The sequence below is a fragment of the Lampris incognitus genome, chromosome 14 (genome assembly GCF_029633865.1).
Source record: "Lampris incognitus isolate fLamInc1 chromosome 14, fLamInc1.hap2, whole genome shotgun sequence".
NCBI lineage: Eukaryota > Metazoa > Chordata > Actinopteri > Lampriformes > Lampridae > Lampris > Lampris incognitus.
In genome coordinates this window covers 30,213,210-30,230,940 of record NC_079224.1, presented here as the reverse complement: position 1 = coordinate 30,230,940, position 17,731 = coordinate 30,213,210, and the positions used below count along the sequence as shown (strand labels likewise).

Here is a 17,731-nt window from a genome sequence, read left to right as displayed (position 1 = left end):
TGGTGTATGCTGTACAATACAATGAGGATTGCACTGACCTATACATAGGAGAAACCAATCAACCACAACACAAACGGATGGCCCAACACGGAAGGCCAAACTCCTCAGGACAAGACTCAGCAGTTTATCTACAGCTAAAGGAGAAGACACACTCCTTCGAGGACAGCAACGTACACATTTTGGACAGGGAAGATAGATGGTGTATCGTAGGTTGCAGTATCACGAGGAGGCAAGATATACGTTTACTGGTTTAATAGAGAACGACTGGTACATGGGTACACTACAATCAGATGCGCTGTCACTACACTGAATGCCCTCTAGCGGCAACGTAGCATTTATAGGCCACTGTATTAATGCGAACAATAAAGTAGTCCCACAACACATCTCCTTTCCTTTGAGTCTTTGAGACAGCGCTTTCTATATGAACATATTATAAGGAAACCTTTTGTTAAAGTTAACTTAGGAAACATTTCAAAATGATTTCATTTCCAAACTGAACATCAACAAGTCATTAAACAAGACTTAGTCCTACTTTAAGATGATCTGGGTAGACTGCCAGTCACCAGCACAGTTGCAGTGGATTATTCTGCCACTCAATGCATACTGTGTACTATTCTGGAACAAAGTCTTTAAATCTTTCTGGGGGTCTAACAACTCGGCAACGAGATGTCATTTTCTCTTGGGCTTGTGGTACCTCTGCTGCAGCAGGCAGATCCTCATGGGAAGCAGGTAGGTCTGGGACGTTGTCGTTGGCAGCAGGTGGTACATCGCTTTCAGGTTGTCCTTCTTCAGGTGGAAGCACAGCAGTGCTAGTGATTGGTTTCAGGTGACGTCGGTTTTGGCGAAGGACCCCTCCCTCCATCTGTACAAGGTAAGACCTAGGTGTGTCACATTGTCGTGTGACTGTTGCATTTCTCAACCATCCCTGCTCATTGTCCAGCTTTACAGCCACTCTGGCACCCGGATGGAGTATTGGTAAGTCTCTGACATTGTGTCTCCTATTGTAGTTACGTCTGTAGCTTTGTTTTGCTCTTTCATTGGCTTGTCTCACCTGCTCGAAGTCTGGCCATGCCGGCTGTAGGTTTGACTTGAGTGTGGGGACCGTTGTCTTGATTTGCCTGCCCAGCATGAGTTGTGCTGGGCTCACTCCAGTGGCTTGAACTGGTGTTGCTCTGTAGCTCATCAGAGCTGTGAAGGGGTCAGGCTGTTTCAGGATCTTTTTCGCTGTCTGCACCGCCCTTTCTGCTTCTCCATTGGATTGAGCATAGTGGGGACTCGAGGTGATGTGCTGGAAATCAAAGTCAGTAGCAAACTGGTCAAAGGCTTGTTCAGTGAACTGTGGGCTGTTATCTGTTACAAGAACATCAGGGCATCCCCAGCGTGAAAACATGTTCTTTAAGCGTGCTCTGGTAGTCTCTCCTGACAAGTTCTGTAGGTAGGCTATTTCTATATATCTGGAAAAGTAATCTACAACTACCAAGTAATGTTTCTTGTCTACCTCACAGATGTCCGCAGCTACCCTCTCCCATGGGCGGTTTGGTAATGGAGTTGTCATGAGAGGTTCTCTCCTTTGACTTGGCCTTGACTCTTGACAGTGTCTGCAACTACTGACCATGTTCTCAATATCTTTCCCTATCCCAGGCCACCAGACACTTTGTCAGGCATGCTCCCTGCATTTAACGATGCCCTGGTGGCCATCATGAAGGCACTGCAGTATTTCTCTGCGCATAGCTCACGGTACGACTATTCTTTCTCCGTGTAACAACAGGTCTTGGGAGTAAGAGAGGTGCTGTTGTGCGGTGTAGTATGGCTTTACCTGGTGGATGTCCGCTGCGTGTCTGGGCCACCCAGCACACACGTACTGCTTCACCATCTGTAGTTCCTCATCTTGCTCGGTCTGCTCTTTGACCATGTCTAGCTTTGTGGGTGATATGGGCCACGCAGTGTGGACTGCCTCCTCAAGTGCCCCGATGTCGCTGATGAGCTCTGCGATCTCTTGGGTGACTGCCGGTCTTGGATGTCTGGAGAGAGTGTCAGCAACAACCAGCAGCTTGCCTGGAACATACTCTGCCGTTGGATTGAACCGCATCATCCTCATAAGTAGCCTCTGACAGCGTAACGGCACTGAATCAAGGTCTTTGTTGTTGAACAGTGGTACGAGTGGTTTATGGTCTGTGTGAAGGGTAAAGCTGTCTAAACCATAGAGGAACCTAGAGAACTTTTCACACGCCCACACGGCTGCCAAACATTCTTTTTCTATTTGTGCATAGCGCACCTCTGTGTCCATGAGGGTTCGTGAGCAACATGCTACTGGCTTTAACTGTCCATCATGGTCCTGTAGTAAAACCCTCCCTATGCCGTGGCTTCTAGCATCAGCACTGACTATTGTGGGCTTGGTGGTATCATAGAAGACTAACACTGGTGCTTCTGAGATTAGCAGCTTCACCTTTCTGAAGGCCTCGTCTTGTACTACACTCCAGACCCATGCCGTGTCGCCTCTCAGTAGGTTGTTGAGTGGTTTTGTCACTTTCGATAGATGTGGAAGGTACCTGCCCAGGTAGTGGACCATCCCTAGCACCCGTCTGAGTTCTGTGGTGTTCTTTGGTGGCTCCAGCTGTGTGATGGCCTCGACCTTCGCTGTGTCTGGGTGGACCCCATCCTTGTCTATGATGTGTCCTAGGTAGCGGAGCTGTGTCTGGCGCAGGAGACATTTCTCGTTGTTGAGCTTTAATCCTGCCTCGTCGAGCGCCTGGAGTGTGTTCTGAAGTCTTTGCTTGTGTTCCTCTGGCGTGTTTGCATATACCAGGATGTCATCCATGAAGACAGCGATGCCTTTCTGGTGCTGTAGGACCTTTGACATTTCTCGTTGGAATATTTCTGGAGCACTAGTAATACCGAATGGGACCCGATGGAAAAAGTACCTTCCAAACAGTGTGATGAAAGTAGTGAGCTTGGCGCTTTCTTCATCTATTGGCAGTTGCCAGAAGCCACTGGCTGCATCTAAGAGTGAGAACACCTGTGCATTGGCTAGCTCTGGAAGAATGTCGTCCATGGTAGGTAGGACGTACTTCTCTCTTTTGACCGACTTGTTAAGTTAGTTGAGGTCAACACAGATTCTCACCTCTCCGTTCTTCTTTGGGACAGGAACCATGGCTGCACACCAAGGTGTTGGCTCTTGGATCTCCTCTATCACGCCACTTTTAACCATCCTGTCCAGTTCCTTTTTCACTTTAGGAAGCATGTGTACTGAGACACGCCGAGACGTATTGACACTATACGGCTCAGCATCTTCTTTCAGGCTTATCTTGATTGGCTCTATCTTTAAGAGACCTATCTGGGATAGGCAAGCACTACTGAGCTCCTCTACTCTTTTCACTAAGCCCATGGCGACTGCTACGTTCCTGCCTAGCAGATTGTTAACATTTGATCCTTTTATCACATATACTGTAAACATAAACTGGCGGCCTTTTACTCTGGTTGTGGCTGTGAACTGCCCTACACACATCAGTTTGCCTCCTGGGCTCACTAGGTTGGCCGTAGCATTCTGCAGTTGGGGTTTGTGTTTTAGGCTTTGAAAGGTGCTTTCAGATATGACAGTCGCGTCAGCTCCTGTGTCTATTTTAAAGTTTACATTAGTCCCTTTTATTGGCAGCTTCACAGTCCATGCTTTGTCTGAGTCAGTTGTTTGGTTTGTCTCTCCTAGAAAATGTCTCACTTCTACCTCCTCTTGCGGTGTAGTTACTTAATTGACCACACGGGTGAGACATACTGCAGCATAATGGCCTATCTTTATACAGTTTCTACATTTCTGGCAGGACAAAAGTTTGCTTTTCCATGAGGTCTGCCACATCTGTTACACTTGTATCCATTTGTGTTACCTCTTGTTCCTTGTGCATTTGTGGCTCTTCTTTGTCCAGTCCTGTCGTAGCCTGCTGTTCTCCCTCTCTCACCACCACGGGTTGTGTATCTACTGCAGCCACTTCGTCCAGCTGTGTGCTACAGTTAGCTGCAGCTCCTTGCTCGCTAACATGACTCTTCACTTGCTCCGACTGCCTCACTAGCTCGACTGCTTTGTTTAGAGTCAAATCCGGCATCAACTGTAATTTCTCTGACAGCTCTCTGTCTAATATCCCTACGACCAGTCTGTCTCGGATATTTTCCTCCTTTACCGCTGCGAATGAACACGTGGATGCCAGCTCATGCAAACTCCTAATATACTCTTCTGCACTCACCCTGCCTTTGCATCCGCTGGTGAAACTTGGCGCGTTCCTGAATAACATTGACTTTGAGCACACAATAATTTTCTAGTTTCTGTAACCCCGTTTCATAATCTTCTTCCTTTTCATCCGCTCCGAACGGGAAGGTCTTGTAGACTTGTTCAGCCTCTTTGCCCAACGAATATAGCAACGTAGTGACTTGTACCTCTCCATCTTTCTTATGGAGCTCGGTTGCAGTCCTGTAACGTTGGAAGCGTTGGCGCCACTCCGGCCATTGTTCTGGGTGAGTGAAATAAAAGTTTTCTGGCGGTGAGAATTTCGCCATTTCGTCCGATTGTCTTCTGTGGCTATGGGTACGTAGACTTCTGACACCATGTATCGTAGGTTGCAGTACAAAAGAAAAAGTTCTAAAAGGTTAATGACTAAGTAAGTTAGGTCATGATGAGTGTGCTGCACTGGGTGAGCTTCCTCTTACTGCTGCTGGAGGAGCCACTGATTCATGGAGCCAGGCTGGATGTCCACGATTGGACTTTCCCAGAAACTGGTTTCCACTAGGAACATCACCCTCCATCACATAGTGGCCGCAGCAGGATCGGGCCTTGACAACACTGAGGCGGTAGCTCGGCTGCTCAGCATGAGGTCTACATGCCACATGAGAGATTTTTTAAACCTACGGATTAAAAAACTGTCTGAAGAGGAGGTGAAGATGATGAGGGACTACAACAGGAGAGCAGAGCATCCACACAGAAATGGCCTTTTTTACGGAACTTGGGGGAGTATTGTGCTTAGTGGGAGATGATGAGGATCTGAATTTTTTTTAAAAATTTATGTAACGAGGGAAAGTCCTGGATGTGTTATTGGCTTTTGTTTTATTTATTTAGTTGTAATCAACATTGTGTAAACTAGGGGTGCAACGGTCCAGTTAGCCCACGGTTCGGTTCGTACCTCTGTTTTTGGGTCACGGTTTCGGTTCGGTTCGGTTTCAAATTACATTGTTGGTGAAATAAGTTCGGGAGGGAATAACGTAGCGCGGATCGAGCGTATGCATTAGCTGACGAAAGCCCACATCTCCAACCACCGAAAAGGGCTGCATGTCTTTAGCAACGAACACCCCCGCTGCACGGGTTATTTTTTTGTGTTTCTCTGAGTTGGCGCTATAGGTTGGTTGGAAAGCATCTCCGATAGACGGTTGTTTTGTTGACTGGTGCGGTTACCTGTGCGTCTGTCCTGCTTCCAGAGAGCGAGACATCTGGGTGGTGACGGCGGAGATGCTGGCTCATATTGGAAGTGTTTCCACTTGCGTAGTACGGGACATGGGTCAAGCAATGCTTGCAGCACACAGTGTTATTTCTGTCCACTGTTTTGTCTCCCTCATCGTTGTATTCAACAGCAAGCCCGAAATGTCCGCAGATTTGTATGAAGACGGTGCTTCTTCAAACTTTTCTCTCTCTACTCCTCCACTCGCCATGACTTTTTTTCCTGCTTCTGCGAGCTACCGCCGTCTTTTCAACTCGACTGTCGGCTCCAGTTACAAGGGGGGGGTGGGGGGGGCTAACCGTGATTGGATATTTACTCGTGGGGCGGGGTTTTCTGCAGCAGGCTGTCTCAGCCTGCCTGCACGCAGGCTCACAGTGAAAAATCCATTCTCCGGCAGTAAGAAACGCCTGTCAACTATTCACGCACATTTTAACTGCAAAACCGAAAACCCATGGTCCATAAGGGCGGTTTGAACCGTACAGGGCGGACCGTACGGTTCGGTTTTAAACCGAAAACCGTTGTAAGCCTAGTGTAAACACAACATCCATTGCACGTTGTCTGTCTTGGGAGAGAGATCCCTCCTCTGTTGCTCTCCCTGAGGTTGCTTCCTATTTTTCTCCGTTAAAGGGTTTTTTAGGGAGTTGTTCCTCATCTGATGTGAGGGTCTAAGGACAGGATGTTGGGTTGCTGCAAAAAAAAAACCCTGAGGCGAATTTGTGTTTATGTTGGGCTATGCAAGTAGAGTCGATTTAAGTTTGAAATTCTGTTTATTACAAATACTTATTTAGACTACTCAATGTTTTTTTCTTTCCTGAAACTGTTTTGATTTATGAGCTGGATTAGAAAAAGATGATTATGTTTGAGTATCAGCTGTTGGACTGGGATGTAATCTGAATAAATGTACTTTTAAAAATCAAATCTCTGTCTCCCTCTGTCTCTCTCTCGCTATGTCTCTTTTTTCTTTGTTCATATTGTCAAGTGTTTTTTGTTATTTTGTTAAAGTTGTTGTTTAATTTGTTTAAAAAATACGTTAAATAAAGACTGATTTTAAAATTCAAAAATTCTCTCTCTCTGTGTGTTTTCTTTATTTACCACAAGATGGCGCATGGATATCTTCTTTTTTAAAAATCCCTCGCTGTGCGGGGTTGACCTATTCCCTGTGATGACTGTTTCCTGTAGGCTGAGCGTGTGAGCAGGGGGCGGGGGGCCAGCCTGCGGACGGCCGTGCAGAGTGCGTTGTGGGGCCGTCTCACGGTCGCGCAGGATGTGGCGAACGGTCGTCGGATTATAAGACTCCCGTTGGAAACTGGCTGGAGGAGACGTCATGCGTTACTCGGGACAATAAAGTAAAAGATTTTGTTTCGAAGAGGCACCGAATGTCGTAAGAGGATACGGGTGAGTCTGTTGATAAGCAAGGTCAATCGATTGGTAAAGTTGAGTTTTATGAACTGAGGGGGGGAAATCCCTTTAATAAAGCAGCGCGCTGGACGCCAATGACAGGTCGGCCAACTTGAGCCGAACGCTGTGAACTACGCGTCAACGTCTTGGTCCAGACGGTTAACTTGCACTGTTTGCGAACAACACTTCGATAACAGGAATGGTAGATTTTGCAAAACGGGCCTCTGCTTCATTTATACGGAAACTGTAACTTTGTCATGCTATGTGTCAGTAGGATTGTTTTTTGTTTTTTGTTTTTTTTTAAGTGTAAACATCTGTCCCGAAACTCCCTTGCAGAACAGAAATGAGTAACAGCGGGGTGCAAGGAGTCGGCTCCCGGACGGCAGGTTCGGCGGGACCGGCTGTCGGGGAAGATGGACCCGGCACGCCGAGCAGTCCGGTAGGCTCCGCTGCGGCTCCGCTCTCCCCTGTGGAAGTCGACGAGGAGCCGCAGTCGTCGGTGGCAGATGTCACCCAGATGTGGATTAAATTCGCTAAAACGTTCCTCATCATTTTCCCCATCTACGTCCTGGGATATTTCGAGCTCAGTTTCAGCTGGGTCCTGGTCGGACTCGCCGTGTTTTTCTGGTGGAGAAGAAACTACGGCTACAGGAATAATCGGATAAACCGTGTCTTAGCATTCCTGGAGCATGAGGAAAGAGTCGTCAGGCAAAGTGTGCCCACTACGGAGTTGCCGCCATGGGTGAGTCGATGTAGTCGAGTTATATTTGTTATATGACCACTCACAGGTGAACCGAATAACGTTGATCATCTCCAGACAAGGGCACATATCAAGGTCTGGTCGTAGTCGACTGTTGGATGAAGGAGTAAAGACCTGAGCGCAGGGGCGATTCTAGGATCAGACCTACGGGGGGGGGGGCTCAGCCCCTAATGAGAATGTGACATGCAAAAGTGTTCAACCCTCCTGCTAAATCACTCATTTCATTGGATTACAAATACATTAATATTTTTCTAAATATGATATTTTAATTTACAACAACACTTTTAATGAATAACCATTAAAGTACCCCTGCAGACACGTTTTAAAGTTTAAATACTCTTGAGATGATTAATCTATTGTGGCGAGCCGGCATGGAAGAATGACTTGAGAGGCAGAGATCTCTTTTTAATCGCAACTCCCATGCCCCATACACTGCATGACCCAGGAGTGCTCTTTTATTTACACACCAGCCAGAATAGACAACAACATAATGATGTCCCCCCGATGTCGCAATTGCCGACATCAGTCTAAGTCACGGTCGTAAGGTCAGTCAGTCAGTAACAGTCCTCTACCCAGTCCAAGTCAAACCCCCAAACTAACATCACAATAACCAAAACATGAACATGCACATGTGAACACATAACTCAACAATTTCAATAACACCAACAATCCCATGAGTCCTTGTGCTCCCCCAGCGTGGAGCCGCCAACAGTCGGAGCGACTACCTCCCCCAGTTGCTACAATATTGTTTAACATGATTTTCCCACTTAACAAGTAAAAAAAAACCCCAAACAAACCCCCACCTCTGAAACGGAGCTGGAAGCACATCTACTCTTTCTCCCTCATTGAAAAATTCAGGATCTATGTATATGCAAATATCACAGGCCTCACTCCCCACCCACCACCACTACTTGGTCTAAGTTGACCGGTGAAAGAGCAGTGTGCATCAAGATGGCTAGCGTTAGAGCAAACATCAGAGAGATTCAGCCATACAGTCATACTCAGAGTCAGACTCAGTTGTGCACCAAAATAAGCAACTAGCAGATGTATTGGAATGAATGGTAAGTGTAGTTAGCATCTTTTATATGTTTATGTTGTTTGTTAGCTTGTAACAGGCGGTGGCTGACATAGCAGTAGTGTGTTCACATTCTCACATGGTTATTATGTAATAATTTACAGAGGTCTAATCAGAGTTTTCAGATAGATGTATTCCGTTTGGCTGAGATTTTTATTTTATGTGTAATATCTGTTTATCTTGATAGCCAACTAAGTTTGCCTAGGAACTGGCTCATTGACAGTAATCTAAAATTCAAAACCACCGTGACGTCAGGGTGACGCAATGTGCACTGCACTTGTTTATGGTTCCAAGAGTTTTGTTTGTTGGAACCAAGCCTAGAAAGCATCAGAGGGGGGAACCTCCCGCTGCCAATGGCTCCGGACTCCACTCTCCCAGGCCCCGGAGCGCAGGAAGATGGATGCAGTGGCACTGCAGGAGCAGGGGGGACCCACACAAGCCCAGTTGGGATTGAAGTCCAGACTAGAAAAGAGGTCTACATTGCACACCCTGCTATTTTTCAGGCGAAAAACGATGCACCTCAGGCCTTCATATGGCTGAACTTTGAAACATCTAAATACACAGTTTACAGTTTTACAGTTACCAAATGGGTGGCCCAGTGGTTAGCGCTGTCACCTCACAGCAAGAAGATCCTGGGTTCGAACCCTGGGGTTGTCCAACCTTAGGGGGTCATCCCAGGTCATCCTCTGTGTGGAGTTTGCATGTTCTCCCTCTGTCTGTGGTGGGTTTTCTCTGGGTGCTCCGGTTTCCCCCACCATCAAAAAGATATGCATGTTAGGATTAATACTCCAGTCTGTGTCCCTGACCGAGGCATGGCAAAGACGAACTGGAGTTGGTCCCCGGACGCTACATGGCGGCTTCCCACCGCTCCTAGCTACACAGCTAGGTTGGGTTAAATGCAGAGAAAGAATTTCCTCATGGGGATTAATAAAGTAGTAAAAAATAATAATAACTGGGAGCAGCTAGCAAAAAGCTAACGTAGTTAATGCCATCTATAAGTCACAAAGGAAATATGTTACATGCAGAAAGCTTTCATTTGACTGTTGGTTGAATTAAAGAAACTAATTTGTTGTTGAAAACCCAGTGACTTTAGGTTATGGAAACACTCCTCTCTGAAATGAGCATTGCAAATATGCAGTCCCTCCAGGTTTGTAGGCATGTGAGCCCAATTTCTGTAAATAAATTCCAATCATTTCAGCGGTATAGTGGGATTTTTTTTGGTAGATAGTGGAAGGAAACTCCAGGGTTCAGTTTACATCCAAAAATGCACATTCTACCATGTTTCCTGTCAAAATTTTCAAGATGCTAATGCAAACTTGCTCTCTGTACTGACAAGTCAGCTCTGCACAGGGGGTTTCAGGTTTCTCTGCCTGCCCTGCATTTGCATATTAGACAGCGATTGGCTTTCAGATTTGTGACGTACCAAATCTAGCTTGCCTGGGTTACATTTGAATCTCAGATTTTAGGGATGTGCAAAGACAACTCCTTCAGTAGAGGAATGTGAAAACACCACTCCAGCGACAAACTTTGCACAGATACAAGTCAGTATAGTCAAGGCCAGACATTTTTGGGGACACAAACACACACTTTTGAGTGGAGGGGTACTTTAAGTAACATGAGTTTTACGCCCCAAAATATTTTTTAAGAGAATGAAAAATGAAATATGCTGTTTGCAGAAGTATTCAACCCCTTTCACTTTAGCAAACCTTTATCCAATTGGATATACAACATGTACACAGTGCCCTGTATTAAAACCTATTTGAGTTGGTAGTAAACTTTTTCATACACGTACACCTGAAACATTTAAACTCAAGCCTCAAGCTTCATACAAGTCGTAGGACTTGTGTGAAGCTTGTGCCATTGATACAAGCTCACTAAACCAAAATACATGGTGATTTTGGGCAATGAAGGTGCACAACTTTTCTACCAGCAAAGCGAGACACAAGTCAGGATCAAATAACCATCTCTTGGCAACAAGATATTTCAAATTTGGTTATAGCTGAAATGCTATAATCAAATTGTTGATGATGGTGATGATGACACAGATGGCAACAAGTGTCACAGAGACCTCATGTTACCCGATACCCTTGATGCCTTTATTCAAATCTGCAGGACAGTCCCGAGTCAACGAAAACTTTAATCACAACCACTGCAGAAATAGACAGGCAAAGGTCACTCATGCTCCATTTTTGTTGACCTGTTGACACACACAACCTACTTCATTACAGTGAATCTGTGATCCTGATTTTCTTTTTTGCTTGTTTTCAATCATTTACACCCTTCAATCTACTCAAGGCAATTAGAGATGGTAATTGATATCACTATGATTTGCTTACCTGGATTATTGAGCATGCATAAAAACATGGTAATTGATAGTTAACATGTAAACTTGTATTTGAGAGGTTCTCTCAAGGCTGGTTTTGTTGTGCAGATCTGAATTTGACTTCCTCTGTTATTACCCGTGGTTTGGTCAATCTGTTAGTCTGCAGGCTTCCCCTGTGTCCCGGTCAGAGACCAGTGTGGTGAGGGAGGCAGCCCAACCATGGGTACACATCTTTTACATACCTCTCATTCTCCACAAGACAAATCATATCCTAGTCCTTTTATGTGTCACAGCTCTCGTAGCCTACATTACTGGTTCTCCCTTTGGTGAAATGAGCTGAAGATTGGGCGTGTGCATACAGGGCATAGTTGTGAACAAGCAGTTTGGTCTTGGCTTTGTCTCAGCTAACTCAGCAAATGGTCTGCATTGAAACCTCTTGGCAGTGTCATAACGAGATAGTAATTCCCCTTAATGGAGGGGGTGTTTGACTATTTTTTGATTTGAGGGCACATTTTCAACATGGAAATTAGTTTGTATACCGCCTTTTTCCTCTGTAGGAATTCAACACAAATCATTTTGCCGTGTAGCTAATTAGTCATCATTATACATTAGTCAGCTTTAGGAGGTCCTCTTATATTCCAGAAATCGAGTTGGGTTGTAAAATTAACACATCTGGTGAATTTTCATAAGCCTATATCCTTCTATGTGGCTTGATTTGAGAATAGTTTTCAGTCCTAAATGTCTGAAGTCTTCAGCAGTGGGGAAGTTTTCAAAGAAAATGCCATCCATTTGTATTGCCCAATAATAAATTACTTTGACGCTTCACACGCAAATGTTTGATAGCCATCCTCCGTTAAAATAAGTCCAAGCTAATTGTTTATTGGTCTACCAGGCATACCAGTACATCTTAAGTTTCACAAACCCCTTTCACTATCTATTAGCTAGCAACATTTTTGAGTAGAGTAGGATCTCAAAAAGTCTTGACAAATTAAACTGCAGTGGAAAACCTGGAATGGACTATGAAGTAAGTGAGACCATTACAAGATGAGTCAGAGGTTTTTAAGACTCCAATCTTTTTGAGTTTTGCAAATCATTTAGGTCAATGACAGAGGTTGAACTGATAAAGTATCTGTGGATGGACGAGAACAAAACTGTCAGCTGACTATCTCTGAGGGGGTCAAAGGTTGCAGCTGATGACTCTTTACCTTTGCTGGTTACCTAACAGGATACACACTAATCCTTTTGCATCCTTTCTCTCATTTGCCAGGTCTTCTTTCATCAAACAAATTGCTGTCAATCAGTCGCTTGATGTATGCCTCACAAAAGGAGATGTTAACTTTTTCACTGCAAAATAATTGGCATTAATCCTCTATTTATCCAAGCCAGTCCAGCTGAGATGAATAATTTGTTTATTTCAGGGGAGACCTGACAAAAAAAAAAAAGCAACAGGAAGACGACTAGAAAACCTCAGTGGCATACAGCAAACATATGTGAGCTGCTTGGTTCTCTCTGTTTGTACACATGGGGAAAGTCAGTTTGTAGGCATTAGGCACAATGTTGTTGCATAGCCCTGTAATTTTCAAGGTCTCCCTTTGTGATGATGGCTTGGTTTATATTTGATGCTGTGTGATGGAAGAAGCAGGGAGGTTTCGCAGGCTGGCTGGCATCCAACCAACCACTCAGTTTCCCAGAGACTCTTAGGGGTTCTTTGTCTTCATTATTATCATCATCAGTGAGAGAAAACATTATCACTGCATTACATTAGGAAACTTTGTCATCACTGATGCACTGAAAGCAGCAATTCCCACAAAGATCTGGGGAGGTTATAAAAGTATGGTTGAGAAATAATATATCTAAGTATGGTGACGCGAGGGTAATTGCATGAAAAGGTTTTGGAAAAGTGCAGAAAAATTGTACAGTTACACATAATACTTTATTTAGTTGTAAATTCTGTATATTGCTCATAGATATGAGTGATATGGGAGTATTTGTTTCTGTGGGCCCTGCAATGGACTGGTGACCTGTCCAGGGTGTCCTCATGCCTTCTTCCTAGGAGCTATCATTCACTTTGTGGGCCTGAGTTGGGTTAAACATATAGATAATCAATGAGTGAATGATACAGAGAATGAATAGAATCACGGATTTATTGTAGATCTGCTGTTGGTCTACATATTGTAATATTTGCTGTAAATAAATTTGATCAGTGGAGGGATGATGGTCGAGTTCAGTGGTTTTCCCATTTGATTTTTGGTGACCCACAGTATTGCCGGCTTTCTGTTACATCAGTAAGTTAATTATGTTGATCTATTCTGAAAGATGTGTCTATTCTAGCCATCTAATGTTTTCTTTTGTAGGCCTGGTACAGCAGGTGAATATAATTATCTATCTGGCAGAATAGAAAACCAACAGACTGTGAGTCCCTTTGGACTGGATTAGAAAATCATTGATCTAGTTCCAGTCATACTGTGATGCAAGCTTTAATGTAGCATAACATTCACCTATAGAGTGATATGATCTTGTTGACTCTTAAACTGCACAGCCACTATCAGCATGCATTATATGGGACACTGACACAAATCTCAGATGGTAATAAAGAAATAATTATGATTTGGTAAACCAAAGCTTTGCAGGCAGTCTGTAAACAGACTGACAAGCTCACTGCCGATGGCTGTTTGAAAGATTGAGTTTTGCAGGATGATTTGCACAAACTGGAATCTGAGAAGATGACCTAAGTCTTCCTGGAGAAGGTCATGTTCAGAAGAGTGGAATTTGCATCCCCTGAAAGGTTATCTCATGTGATCACATCTTGGTTTAATTGGAAAATAGGTTTCTTTTAGCCCTGAGCTTCAATCAGGATCCTAATTTCACCGTACATGCTATGACAACAGGCGCTCACAAATGGTGCAAAGGAACCATGGAAGATTTTCAGTAGACAATAGACAATTCACAATACTCTACATACAGTGGACTGTACACCTCACTCTACATATTAACAGTAGACTAAACATATCAATCTATATATATATATATATATATATATATATATATATGTAGCCGATAGTTTATTATATGCATCACTTTAGACAGAAGACTATACACATCACTCTATGAATAGTATACATTGACTGTAAACTATACATAGCCTTCTACACATACACAGCAAGTTTTAGTGTAGCATAACATAGCTACACTAAAACTTGCTGTCTATGTGATACCTATGATATCACTGTTTGTAGTTCATTTAAGAGCGTACAATTTTTGGTGACGGCCTTCCATTTCAGACATGGCACATTCCTTGCAAAGTCAGGGCATGCCAAACCTTTTTGTAAGTCTTGCAATTGCACATCAGTCTCTTGCGCCAAACAGCTGTGAGCGTTATACATCCTTTGCCAGTACCATGCACATTTAACACTGACAAATCCACCTACAAGCAGTGCAGCAACATTCATTGCTGTGAGGCATGCAGATCTGGTTGAGAGCCCGCAGCTCTCCATGCTTGCTCTCTCAGGAAGTATGCCTGGAATGGGGCTTGATAGGCAGGGTGGGCTGTAACCTGCGTAGTACTGGCAGGCCAAGAATGCCTGGAGTAATGGTACGCTTTTGTCTTTCCAGAAGACAAAATTGAATCGAGAGTGCACAACTCCCTCCTGCTGGTCCTATAAAAAGTAAAAAACAAGTTTTGATTTAGAGATGGGTAATATGGATTGTCTATCAGAGGACACCTTCAGAGGTCTTGTGGAGTCCATGCCTCAACGAGTCAGAGCTTTTTGGCAGCACGAGGGGGACATACACAATATAAAGCAGGTGGTTTTAATGTTTTTGGTGATTGGTGTGTGTGTATTTAAAAACACTGATCAGCCAAAACATTAAAACCATTGACAGGTAAGTGAGTAACATCGACTATCTCGTTACAATGGCACCTGTCAAGGGGTGGGATATATTGGGCAGCAAGTGAACAGTCAGTTCTTGAAGTTGATGTGTTGGAAGCAGGAATAATTGGCAAACGTAAGGATCTGAGCGACTGACAAGGGCCAAATTGTGATGGCTAGATGACTGGGTCAGAGCATCTCCAAAACAGAAGGTCTTGTCAGGTGTTCCTGGTATGCAGTGGTCAATACCTACCAAAAGTAGTCCAAGGAAGGACAACTGGTGAACCGGCAACAGGGTAATGGGCGCCAAAGGCTCATTGATGCATGAGGGGAGTGAAGGCTAGCCCGTCTGGTCTGATCCCACAGAAGAGCTACTGTAGCTCAAATTGCTGAAAAAGTTAATGCTGGCTATGATAGACAGGTGTCAGTACATCACAGCTTGCTGTGTATGGGGCTGTGTAGCTGCAGACCGATCAGAGTACCCATGATGACCCCTGTCCACCACCGAAACCATCTACAATGGGCACAAGAGTGTCAGAACTGGACCACGGAGTATAGCCTGGTCTGATGAATTACATTTTCTTTTGCATCATGTGGAAGGCCGGGTGCATGTGCGCTGTTGACCTGGGGAAGAGATGGCACCACGATGCACTATGGGAAGAAGGCAAGCCGACAGAGGCAGTGTGATGCTCTGGGCAATGTTCTGTTGGGAAACCTTGAGTCTTGGCATTTATTGCGGATGTTACATGATGGAAAGGCCTAAAATTTATGGTTTGAGCGAAGATAAGCATGTAGCATGATTATGTTGAGAAATCCTTTGAAGTCCATAATGTAATGATCTGATGTAATTAGGCTTGTATATTAGCTTAAATATATGACTAACATTATATAACTGTATGACTATATAACTTCAACCTATGCACTCATGTTATTCCAACCCATCCATTATATGTTATCTCTATGAATATATGTAAATACAGCATAAGTTACAAATTAATATGAGCACCAGTGACACATATTTACACTAGTCACTGCTAGCTGCCTGTCAAATTATTTTTTCCCCTTTGCTGTCAAATGTTGTCTTTTTCATTGGCCACTTAAGTATTTGATCGAATTTAAGGTACAATGGCTGCAGAATTTTGTAATCCGTCAGTGTCCGTTGGGCTAAAAGTTAGTTTACTGCCCTGAATGTGACTGGTTGAGAGCTGCACACACCTTCTTGTGCGGTATTATCGCCCATTTTTTATATATATCAACATTGCAATTTAAGAACTCACCTTCCACCATCAGATACTATGGCACTTTAACTGGCACAGTTTTTTTAAAGCTATTATTTCATTTTGTTGAACATAATCAACCACAGCAACATTTGTTATATCTGTTGTCTATGGGCTGTAGATTTGCTGTGTGTGTGTGTGTGTGTGTGTGTGTGTGTGTGTGTGTGTGTGTGTGGGAGATGTGGATAATTTATTCAAGGATTTTTGAGTTATAGCAACTTGCTGCCAGTAACAGCATCTGCTCCTTGTCTTAAATGTAAAATATGAACACAAAGTGTTCATTCCGACTATAATGGCTATTGAAATGCCATATTTCTGTTTTTGAGTCAAGCATCCCCTTCCTTACCTTAACTTTGTTTTGTAAAATCGAACATGAGGGGACCCACTATAAAAGTCTTATCAATCTGGTCACTGAGAATTCAATATATACAGTGCATCCGGAAAGTATTCACACCCCTTCACTTTCCCCACATTTTGTTATGTTACAGCCTTATTCCAAAATGGATTAAATTCATTTTTTTTCCTCATCAATCTACATACAATACCCCATAATGACAAAGCGAAAAAGGTTTTGTAGAAATTTTTGCAAATTTATTAAAAATAAAAAACTGAAATATTGCATGTACATAAGTATTCACACCCTTTACTCAGTACTTGGTTGAGGCACCCTTGGCAGCGATTACAGCCTCAAGTCTTCTTGGGTATGAAGCTACAAGTTTGGCACACCTATATTTGGGGTATTTCTCCCATTCTTCTCTGCAGATCCTCTTGAGCTCTGTAAGGTTAGATGGGGAGCGTCGCTGCACAGCTATTTCCAGGTCTTTCCAGAGATGTTCAATGGGGTTCAAGTCTGGGCTCTGGCTGGGCCACTCAAGGACATTCACAGACTTGTCCTGAAGCCACTCCTTCGTTGTCTTGCCTGTGTGCTTAGGGTCGTTGTCGTGTTGAAAGGTAAACCTTCGCCCCAGTCTGAGGTCCTGAGCGCTCTGGAGCAGGTTTACATCAAGGATCTCTGAACTTTGCTCCATTCATCTTTCCCTCGATCCTGACTAGTCTCCCAGTTCCTGCCACTGAAAAACATCCCCACAGTATGATGCTGCCACCACCATGCTTCACTGTAGGGATGGTATTAGCAAGGTGATGAGAGGTGCCTGGTTTCCTCCAGACGTAACGTTTGGCATTCAGGCCAAAGAGTTCAATCTTGGTTTCATCAGACCAGATAATCTTGTTTCTCATAGTCTGAGAGTCCTTTAGGTGCTTTCTGGCAAACTCCAAGTGGGCTGTCATGTGCCTTTTACTGAGCAGAGGCTTCCGTCGGGCCACTCTACCATAAAGGCCTGATTGGTGGAGTGCTGCAGAGATGGTTGTCCTTCTGGAAGGTTCTCCACTGAGGAACGCTGGAGCTCTGTCAGAGTGACCATCAGGTTCTTGGTCTCCCTGACCAAGGCCCTTCTCCCCCGATTGCTCAGTTTGGCTGGGCGGCCAGCTCTAGGAAGAGTCCTGGTGGATCCAAACTTCTTCCATTTACGAATGATGGAGACCACTGTGCTCTTCG

The 17,731-nt window shown here is 44.2% G+C and overlaps 1 protein-coding gene across 4 annotated transcripts in view; it reads left to right on the top strand.

Annotated features, from left to right (window-relative positions):
- The first annotated feature begins 6,703 nt into the window (after nucleotides 1–6,703).
- Nucleotides 6,704–17,731, top strand: part of LOC130123505 (extended synaptotagmin-2-like) — an 88,543-nt gene continuing 77,515 nt past the window's right edge. For 3 of the 4 annotated variants that reach the window (XM_056292690.1, XM_056292688.1, XM_056292691.1), the window contains exons 1-2: nucleotides 6,704–6,869; nucleotides 7,209–7,614. In XM_056292690.1, coding sequence (XP_056148665.1) covers nucleotides 7,216–7,614 — 399 coding nt within the window. In that variant the 5' untranslated portion in view covers nucleotides 6,704–6,869; nucleotides 7,209–7,215. Of the gene's footprint in view, nucleotides 6,870–7,177; nucleotides 7,615–17,731 lie in introns of all 4 variants that reach the window. The other variant, XM_056292689.1, reaches the window with a different exon arrangement.